General features: G+C 34.4%; 1 protein-coding gene and 1 long non-coding RNA gene across 5 annotated transcripts in view; both read right to left on the bottom strand.

Annotated features, from left to right (window-relative positions):
• Window positions 1-276: 276 nt before the first annotated feature.
• On the bottom strand, window positions 277-4241 carry LOC107488541 (uncharacterized). 4 transcript variants are annotated; one of them, XR_002375347.2, is made up of 6 exons: window positions 4145-4240; window positions 2982-3237; window positions 2700-2759; window positions 2209-2239; window positions 1666-1867; window positions 283-1343 (listed from the first exon to the last, which is right to left on the bottom strand). It is a non-coding gene; the product is annotated as an uncharacterized LOC107488541 (long non-coding RNA). The 4 variants fall into 4 exon arrangements; XR_008009718.1 differs by lacking the exon at window positions 2700-2759 and having other exon boundaries at window positions 284-1343; XR_008009717.1 differs by lacking the exon at window positions 2700-2759 and having other exon boundaries at window positions 277-1343; window positions 1666-2239.
• A 2953-nt stretch (window positions 4242-7194) lies between these two features.
• LOC107488539 (cysteine synthase) overlaps window positions 7195-10398 on the bottom strand; it is a 3470-nt gene continuing 266 nt past the window's right edge. The window contains exons 2-11 of the mRNA XM_052261328.1: window positions 10027-10085; window positions 9817-9926; window positions 9676-9733; window positions 9254-9517; window positions 9037-9174; window positions 8889-8940; window positions 8658-8737; window positions 8445-8504; window positions 8207-8287; window positions 7195-8093 (exon numbers count right to left, since the gene is read on the bottom strand). Of these exons, the coding sequence (XP_052117288.1) occupies window positions 8001-8093; window positions 8207-8287; window positions 8445-8504; window positions 8658-8737; window positions 8889-8940; window positions 9037-9174; window positions 9254-9517; window positions 9676-9733; window positions 9817-9926; window positions 10027-10068 (978 nt within the window). The 5' untranslated portion in view covers window positions 10069-10085 and the 3' untranslated portion in view covers window positions 7195-8000. The remainder of the gene's footprint in view (window positions 8094-8206; window positions 8288-8444; window positions 8505-8657; window positions 8738-8888; window positions 8941-9036; window positions 9175-9253; window positions 9518-9675; window positions 9734-9816; window positions 9927-10026; window positions 10086-10398) is intronic.

The raw sequence follows: 10398 nt of genomic DNA on the forward strand, positions 1-10398 counted from the left end.
TTGAAGAGTGGTATCATAACATCTTAATAGCTTCGCTTCGCAGCACCTGGGCGGGAGAGGGGTAATGAAACTAAAAAGTTATAAGAAACTCAGCACAATGATATGATAAAATCATCTCTGCTCGTTAAAGACATCATTGATTCATTTCTACCTTGAGCAATCCAACCATACTGGTTCTCGCACTAAACAGATTCAAAAACTAATTAGTCTCAGGATCGGATATTTATTCCCATTCCATAACTGCAAACAAGCCACAAAAACAGTATTTAGAGGAAAACGGAAAAGTCAAAATCATGGAACTGCAATCTGAAAAGAAAGTTGAGAACTTGAGTAATAAGAAAGTTGAAGAATGATAAGAAAGACAGGGTAACCATTCACGAAACAAGTAGTGTGAAATAAATAAATAAATATAGGAATGTTTCTGTGTGGGGGTCCATGATTAATAAGAATGAAAGGGAAAAAGGTAAAGGAAAACAGAAGAATGAACTAGTGTTGGAATTGAAGGAGGAGGCTCAGATTCGCCTTTTGTCAGACAAGAAATGGGGGAAGGCATGCATGCATGGCTGCATCAACAGGCAGACAGACACTACACTGAGTCACCTTGCCACCACACACACCTCTCAACTCCCCAACTCATATGTCTGTTCCAATTGAAGAGATCATCATCACTGCCCCGTCATAATAAGAAGAAGAAGAAGAAAAAGTAGTACTATATATATATATATGATATGATTCCAAGCAGAAGCAGAAGCACATGCAATAACATAACGTTGAACGGAAAGAGAGAGAGAGAGAGAAAGAGCGAGGAAATCATTGCGTGTGAATTTTGTTCTTCTTGTTGTTGTTGTTGTTTGTTGTTGCTGCTTGTAGGTTGGGAAACGGAAAAGAGGGGAAGTAATCATAGGCATTGAGAAGTCAAGCCTCATACTTAAACTAATGATAGGAGTCAAAGGAGGCTCAGGTTGGCATTCACACTAAGAGGGGCAATCCGACGAACAAGATGGCTGCGTCAACAAAAACAACGCCTCGCCACCATACTCGTCCTCACTCACCACTCAATGCTTAAATGCTCAACAATCATCATCACTGCCTCATTCTATCACAACATATCATCAGATCACAATCAAATCAAAAGGAGATGTATACCTGGGTTGCGTTTACTCACTTGCCACCGCCTCGCAGGGCACCTTTCAACCCTAATTAGCTTCACCGTTCCCCTTCTCTTCCTTCAGCTCCAGCTCACCTTTTAATCCCTTTTCTCTTTTCGGGTCAATACTAACTAATTCTGTGTACTGGCCCAAAAATCATGGACCCTGTTTTCTATCCAGCTAATTTTGGGTTTTCTGAAAAAAAAAAATTCAAAGCAAACCATAAAAAGTGATTTTTTATGTTACATTATTAATAAAATTTAGATTTAATTATTTTACATAGATCTTTATAATTTTATCGAATTTTTAATTAAATCTTTATATTTTTTTTTAATTGAATTCTTATATTATGTAATTTTTTTTAATTTAATTCCTATCTTAATCAAAAATTTGAGATAACAAAATATTCTCTTAAAAAATAAATATTCTCACTATTAAGATTGAAAACCTAATTAAAGACATCTCTGTATTTCGAAAATTTTAAAATAACCCTTGACATTTTGTCCCACACTCACACCTTGTCCTAAGTTCTTCAATGAGCTCCCGTTCAATGCGTCTCCCCCAGTCGGTCTCCGTCGCGTTCTTGTTGTCCCTCGCGGGCTCATCGGCCTTTGCCTTGTCCGTGTAACCCGGGTGTGCTCCACTGCTCGCGTCTCCCTGCGCCGCTCATCCGTTTCTCCTTGTTTTCTGAACTGTTGCTCGTGGTCCACACTTTGCCTCTGTAACAATAGGTGATAATTTTTTTTAAGGTTGATTCTTTAATGTTATTGGTGTGAATTTTATTGTTGATTATGTTATGAGCTGATTATAAATAAATATGATAGTAGTTAAATTGAAATATTGAATTGGCATATGAATTAGTTTGGCAAATTATTTGGTAAATTATGAATTTTGTTGATTGTTGATGTTATAATAATGCTGGTTTACTAGGGTTTTTTTTTCTTTCTTTTGGTGTAGTAATAGAAATTTGGATTTAACCATAAACCTATATCACGGTGAAAATTGTTATGATACAGGCCACTGTCTATAGTATTTGGGGGAATGGTGTTGGAAGACTTACAGTTTGAGCTCGATGAATCGATGAATGGAATCTGCAAGAAATAGTTATTGAGTTAAAGAAGTTAGGGTGGTTATGGTAAAATATAGTACAGTAAACCAGGTTGCCAATTGAATTCAGGTCGTAGAGAGTTGGTGAGTAATGAAAATACAATTAGAATGGATAAGTTATTAGTGACACAAACGGTTAAGCATTGCTTGGTGTATGTTGTTGATAGATATCGAGAAAGTAATGGTGTTGAGATAACTTCAAATCATAAGGATTATGTGCCAACTTGAAGATGAGAACAATGACAATAATTTAATAAAAGTAGAGGTTAAAGGTGAGGATAAATTTGATGATAGTATTAATGATGGAGATCATGAAGACCATTTTGATTTTGAAGTTGAAGATGAAAATGATAGTAGAGCAAATTCTTGGGAGTGAGGGAGAGGAGGGTTAATAGCTCATTAAATCAAAGATGATAATAGCTCAAATTTTTAGCTCAGTCTCACCTTTTTTGGTGAGTTACGCCAGTGGATCCAACGAGCCAGTGGATCCAACGAATTTCAGTTCTGTTTGTCATTTCTAGTTATAACAGGTCAACTTAATGCAAAATTAATATATACTATGTAATATAAAAAAATATTAATTAAAATATAAAAATATAATATAATATTACTAATTTCACTTTAAAAAATTATTTGATTCAGACAAGTTAACTCAAGACATAACCTAAACTTAATTTAAAAATAATATCAAATAAAAATGACAAACCAAAAACAGGCCAAATATACCTTGAGTCTGGGTGGGCCGGTCTTGAACATTAAATTAGTTGAACTTTATTTTATAGTTAAATTCATTAATAAATTTTATAAACTCGTCATGTTATACATATTTTCTAACTATAGTAGTTAAAAAATATATATAGCATGATGTCTTTGTGGTGTATATTGATGAATATTAACTATAAAATTGTCTTTTTGTGCAATCCAACCATACGGGTTGAAGAATTTAGAGGAAAACGGAAAAGTATTTATTCCCATTCCACAACTGCAAACAAGCCACAAAAAAAAAGTATTTAGAGGAAAACGGAAAAGTCAAAATCCTGGAACTGCACTGCAATCTGAAAAGAAAGTTGAGAACTTGATCAAAGAGTAATGGTTGAAGAATAATAAAAAAGACAGGGTAACCATTCACGAGAAAAGTAGTGTGAAATAAATAAATAAATATAGAAATGTTTTTAGGTGGGTGTCCATGATTAATAAGAATGAAAGGGAAAAAGGAAAAGGAAAAGCACTGAAGAATGAACTAGTGTTGGAATTGAAGGAGGAGGCTCAGATTCGCCTTGTGTCAGACAAGAAATGGGGGAAGGCATGCATGCATGGGTGCATCAACAGGCAGGCAGACACTACACTGAGTCACCTTGCCACCACACACACCTCTCAACCCCCCAACTCATATGTCTGTTCCAATTGAAGAGATCATCATCACTGCCCCGTCATAATAAGAAGAAGAAGAAGAAAAAGAAGTAGTTCCATATATATATATGATATGATTCCAAGTAGAAGAAGCAGAAGCAGAAGCACATGCAATAACACTAACGTTGAACGGAAAGAGAGAGAGAAAGAGAGAAAGAGCGAGGAAATTATTGCATGTGAATTTTGTTCTTGTTCTTGTTGTTTGTTGATGCTAGTAGGCTGGGAAACGGGGAGAGGGGAAGTAATCATAGGCATTGAGAAGTCAAGCCTCATACTTAAACTAATCACAGGAGTCAAAGGAGGCTCAGGTTGGCATTCACACTGACGAACAAGATGGCTGCGTCAACAAAAACAACGCCTCGCCACCATGCTCGTCCTCACTCACCACTCAATGCTCAAATGCACAACAATCATCATCACTGCCTCATTCTATCACAACATATCATCAGATCACAATCAAATCAAGAGGAGATGTATACCTGCTTTGACTTTACTCACTCGCCGCGGCTCCATAAGTCGCAGGACGCAGGGCACCTTTCAACCCTAATTAGCTTCATCGTTGGCCTTCTCTTCCAATTTCAGCTCTAGCTCACCTTTTAACTCCTTTTTCTTTTCGGGCCAATGCTAACCAATTCTGTGTACCGGCCCAAAAATCATGGACCCTGTTTTTTATCCAGTTAATTTTGGGTTTTGAAAAAAAAATTCAAAACAAACCATAAAAAGTGGTTTATTTTTTTACTTGACAAAACGAACAATATTCCATGATTAATAAAATTTAGATTTAATTGTTCTGTAGATATTTATAATTTTATCGAATTTTTAATTAAATTTCTATATTTTTTTTAATTGAGTTCTTATACCATATAATTATTTTCAATTTAGTTTCTATTTTGACAAAAACGTTTGAGATAACAGAATATTTTATTTAAAAAAACGAATATTCTCACCATTGAAGTTGGAGTTCAAGTTACTCACTCAATTTAAAGATGCTATTAGAGAACATGTTTTATTAAATAGAAGATTAGATATATCAAGAATGATAAACTTGGTAAGATATAAAGTGGGTTGGAGAAGAAAGAAAAAAAAAGTATAAGTAGATGACATTTGCATCTAAAGTTGGTAGTTTCTGATTGCTTTTGACTAAAAACTCTGAATATGAAGCACACTTGTAAACGGAAGTAAAGAATATCTAATTTCACCGAGATTTAAATAAATTTTTAATTTCTAAAGACATAAAATAAATTATAATTTTTAAATTCACAAACGTTAAAGTTTTTATAATTCTAAATATCTAATAAACATAATCATCAACTAAGTTTTTTTAAACAAAATAATAAACAAAAATTGTCTAAAGAAAAACAATCATTTTTTATAGCATATAATTAAATATTATCCAAGTCTCTAATCAATCAAGCATAATCCAAATTATAACTTAAAGTAAAGTGAACAAATATTCCAAATACAGGCACAAAAATAACGTTTCAAATTTTTTTTGGTCAAGTGGATTGGACAGCCCCCAATCCTAGGCATTACACCCGTGTAGTTTTATGTGAGGCAAACAAAGTTGCCATCTGACCCAGGCCTCGGCTGCAATAACGTTTCAAATTCAATTATCATCTTAAACACAAGACCCCTGGATTAGGCGGTATGGATTAGGTGGACTTTTTTTATTATGGCTGTCTCAAATTTTTAGCCCGACTCCATCNNTCCATCTTTTTTGGCGAGTTACGCAAGCCGATCCAGCGAATTTTAGTCTATTTATCACTCTTAATTATAACAGGTCAACTCGATGCAAAATTAATATATACAAATTTGTAAATTTTAGGGTAATTCACCCTGATAAGCCAATGAGTGTAAAAAATTACACCAATCAGCTAATAAATGCAAAAGTGGTTCATGAATCAATCAAGATACATTTCTATCGAACTCCACACTCAATGTAATTCGAATCAGTCTTATTCGAATTACACACACGCACACACCCACTAATTCGAATCAACCTGATTCGAATTACACACATGCAATCTAAAATAATTCGAATATTCCATAATCATAGCTAAGCAAGAATAAAAATACGTAAATATATAATGAAACTGATAAAAAATATCTCCAAATAAACCACAATTATTTATAAAAAAATAGAGTTATCACCAAATAATGATCGTTGCTGAGTTTGATTATAGTCAAGTTCGGTACTATATTTGACTACTGAGTTTGATTATAAGTGTTTATTGGGTTTGATTATACTCAGGTTCAGTGCTTGTAGCTGAGTTTGATTATAGATGTTTATTGCGTTTGATTATATTCAAGTTCAATGCTATATTTGACTACTAAGTTTGATTATAATAGTTTTTATTGAAAATATAAACCCTAACCCTAACTCTAACCCCTAACCCTAAACCCTTAACCCCTAAATCCTAAACCCTAAATCCATGAATCCTAAATCCTAAACCCTAAATCCTTAAACCCATAAACCCAAAAATTCTAAACCATAAACCTTAAACCATAAACCATAGTTTGATTATCATGTTTATCGAGTTTGATTATACTCAAATTTAGTGCTAAATTTGACTAATGAGTTTGATTAATATATATCTATTGAGTTTGATTATAGTAAGGTTCAGTGCTTGATTATTGAGTTTGATTATAAATATTTTTTGAGTTTGATTATAAATGTTTATTGAGTTTGATTATAGTCAGGTTCGGTACAAACTCAGGTTCAGTGCTTGACTACTGAGTTTGATTATACATATTTATTGAGTTTGATTATAGTCACGTTTGTTGTCATATTTCACTACTGAGTTTGATTATAAATTTTTATTGAGTTTGATTATAGTCATGTTGGTACTATATTTCACTACTGAGTTTGATTATAAATGTTTATTGAATTTGATTATAGTCATGTTCAGCGCTATATTTTTCCATTGAGTTTGATTACTCACTCCTTCACTCATTCACTAGTTCTCTCATTCCCCTAGCGATCTACTCACCCTTCCACTGCTACATCAATTTAGCTTAAATACGAATTATTACTAGCACCAAAAATTGAATAATTCGAATCACCCCAATTTGAATTACTTTGAAATGTGTGTGTATAATTGGAATCATCCTGATTCGAATTACTATGTGTGTAATTCGAATCAGGTTGATTCGAATTTGTGGGTGTGTGCGTGTGTGTAATTCGAATCAGAACATAGAATTTGAAGTTCGAATTAGATTAATTTGAACTACATAGATTGATTCATGAACCAGTTTTGCTTTTGGCTAATTGGTGTAAATTTTCTCCCCTTAGCTTATTATAGTAAATTACCCTAAATTTTAAATGCTAAAGTAAAAAAATATATTTTTAAAAATTAAATTTAACAAATATTATATCATATTTATACCAAAATAAATTATTTTAAAATAAAAATAATATTATATAATATAAAAAAATATTAATTAAAATATAAAAATAATATAATATTACTAATTTTATTTTAAAAAATAATTTCTGGATAAGTTGACCCAAAATATAACTTAAATCCAATTCAAAAATAGTATCGACTATCGAATAAAAATGACAAACCAAAACAGATAAAATATACTTGGAGTCCGGGTGGGCCGGTCTTGAACATGCCTAAAATGTACTACTACTTTTAAAGCAACTCCAGGAAGATGCTTATTGCCTTATTCCCTCTACAAATCAGAAATGTGGAAGCTTTTCTCTTTCTCTAAACGCTTTCACCTCTGCTTCACCAACATTCCTCAATGCCCATCACAACACCACCAATCAAGCATGGAGGTAGACGACGATGACTTGTTCTTATTCGTCTTTAGCAGACTCTGACACGTGTGATGATGAGTTACCACCTCACTTACCATCCGTGATCTCCACAAAGCCCTTCTTCTTCTCTTCAGCACATGACCTCCTACTACCACTCTGTGGTCCCAATAATTGAGGGAGGAGTGGGAGTTCCATGAAGGAAATGAAGATTGGGATTTAGAAATGCTGACAAAAGGTAGGTGTTGGTGATCACAAAATCAAGAAAGACGGGCACGCATAAGAGAGGGACGCTGCTGTTCTACTGTCTATGCAATATGCATGCATGCTTCATCAATACAATATTACTTTTTACTTCTTAGCTTTGCTTGTTCCTTCTTATTTTTACTTATTTAATGAAAAATGAAAAATGACAGCTTAAAATAATAGTTCAAGATTCAAATTTCCTTTTTCAAGTATTTTGAAGCAAAATTTATTGCAGAGTCACAGAAAATAGTTTTCTAGGATCACTAGCTGCGTCTATTTGATCAATCTCCATCTGAAGCAACTTAAGAGCTTAGGGTGGATGGAATTCAGGGCTCAAAAGTCATGCTTTCAGCTTGCCGTTTAACCGATTCAAATAGAACAGAGGACAGGTACCTCTCTCCAAAGCTAGGGAAAATAACCTGCACCATACAACCCCAATTCAGAAATGCCACAAACATGTCCCATAATCTCAGTCTTTCAAACAGAGATTTCTAAATACTTTCACCAAAACTTTAGGGTACAATCAACTCACCACAATAAGCTTTCCAGCATATTCTGGCCTTTTTGCTATCTTCATGGCAGCAGCTGCTGCTGCTCCAGAAGATATTCCCACCTGCAACAACATCCAGAGGAAGACTGTAAAATTGAGAAAAAGAACAAATTTATAACCTGCTTCCACTTTAACTTCCGAAATTCGCTCAGATTGATTCTAGTACAATAGATATTTTCAAGCTCGATCTTCTCAGTTTCTACAGATTTGGGGAACTTACAAACAGGCCTTCTTTAAGCATAAGTTGCTTTGCAGTTTCTATAGCTTCTTCACTTGATATCTGCCAATTTAAACATATCTCAAGAGTTAACAAACCATAAAATGCATCGTTTTTTTAGTCTTATTCCCAATTTGAACATATTGAATGCTCGTGTAACTTTCTAAAAGGTATTCATGAATCACAACATTTTATCAACTCTTGAGTAAAGCTTACTTGAATGATTTCATCAAGAAGATTGACTTCCAATACACCGGGGACAAAGCCTGCACCAATCCCCTGAATCTTGTGTGGACCTACACATTAATAATGACAAATTGCAACTCACTGGGTACTACAAATGAAGTTGTGAACCTTAACCCTGAGGACTTCTAATAAATAAATAACCTTTTTAAAAAAAAAAAAAAAAACAAGAAAGTCATTGTCACAGAAGAGGTTGTAACTCACCAGGTTTTCCTCCTGAGAGCACTGGACTTTCTGTTGGTTCCACACCAATCAACTACAAAAAGTCAAAAGAAAAATGATAACATAAGAAAATAACACCATGATTATAGCAGAAATTATCTTCTGCAAATGTATCTAAAGAGCAGCTAACCTTTAAGTTGGAATTCTGCTCTTTCAGATATTTCCCTGCACCAGTGATGGTACCACCAGTACCTATCCCGCATACAAGCATGTCGACTTTTCCTTCCGAGCCTTTCCATATCTCTGGGCCAGTGGTTTCATAATGTATCTGCCACAAGAACAAAATTGATCACACAAAGTTGGCAAGATCAGTTGTACTAATTATAGAATAGATGTGTTTCTGGTACCTTGGGGTTGGCTGGGTTTTCAAATTGCTGAAGCATGTAGGAATTGGGAGTCTTAGCCACAATCTCTTCAGCCTTCTGAAGGGCTCCTTTCATTCCCTTTGCAGGGTCTGTCAGAACCAACTCAGCCCCGAAAGCCAACAGAGTGATTCTTCTTTCGAGACTCATGGAAGCAGGCATTGTAATTATGAGCTTGTAACCCTTGGCTGCGGCCATGAAAGCTAATCCGATGCCAGTATTTCCACTTGTTGGTTCAATCAGAACACTCTTCATCAAAATATGAGAAGAGCCACATGCAGATAAGAAACAAATCAGATCATACATCTAAATAACTAACACTATCTTCCATCAATCCACATCCTACCTAGTTCTGCATCTCAGTTTTAACAGAAAGTAGCTAAAATCACTTCCAAGAGTAAACCAACCTTTCCAGGTGATATAAGCCCCTTCTCTTCTGCATCAGCAATCATACTGTAGCCAATCCTGCATGCCACACACATATATTAAGAACTGAGACTCGTGACAATTAGAAAAAACAAAGAAAAGAAAAGGAAATGAGTATGTACCTGTCTTTGACACTAGAACATGGCTCCATCAATTCTAGTTTGGCAGCAATGCGGGCAACACAACCATCGGTAACTTTATTAAGATATACAAGTGGGGTTTTGCCAATCAACTATACAAAAGTTAGAATCTAATGAGAAAAACTACCAAGTGGGGCAAAGCAAAACCTTTAAGAACTTAGAAACATAAACGAAAATGGACATCAAACTCACTTGTGTAACATCATTGGCGATTCCAGCCTTTTCAACAGCCATGATATCAGCTTATAACACTGAGAATCAAAGATACAACTATGAGCACATCGACAACAAAATCCATTAACCACAAATTTTTCTTAACAAAGAAAAAGCCAAATACGTATCTGTCTTTCGTGGGAGATAATAACAGAGAAGAATAATATTTAAAGAAAACTTTTGCATTGAAAACTCAGATCAGCAAAACACCAAAACCGAAAGTTCAGCTATGGAAAAGTGATATATCTCATTCTCAAAGTTTTGTCATCACCACTTGTATTGGAACCAAACATCACGATGAGGATCACAAGAATGAAAAGAAATCTAGAGACTTTTAGCATGAACACCAAA

The sequence above is a fragment of the Arachis duranensis genome, chromosome 5, assembly GCF_000817695.3.
Source record: "Arachis duranensis cultivar V14167 chromosome 5, aradu.V14167.gnm2.J7QH, whole genome shotgun sequence".
In the NCBI taxonomy this organism is placed as follows: Eukaryota; Viridiplantae; Streptophyta; class Magnoliopsida; order Fabales; family Fabaceae; genus Arachis; species Arachis duranensis.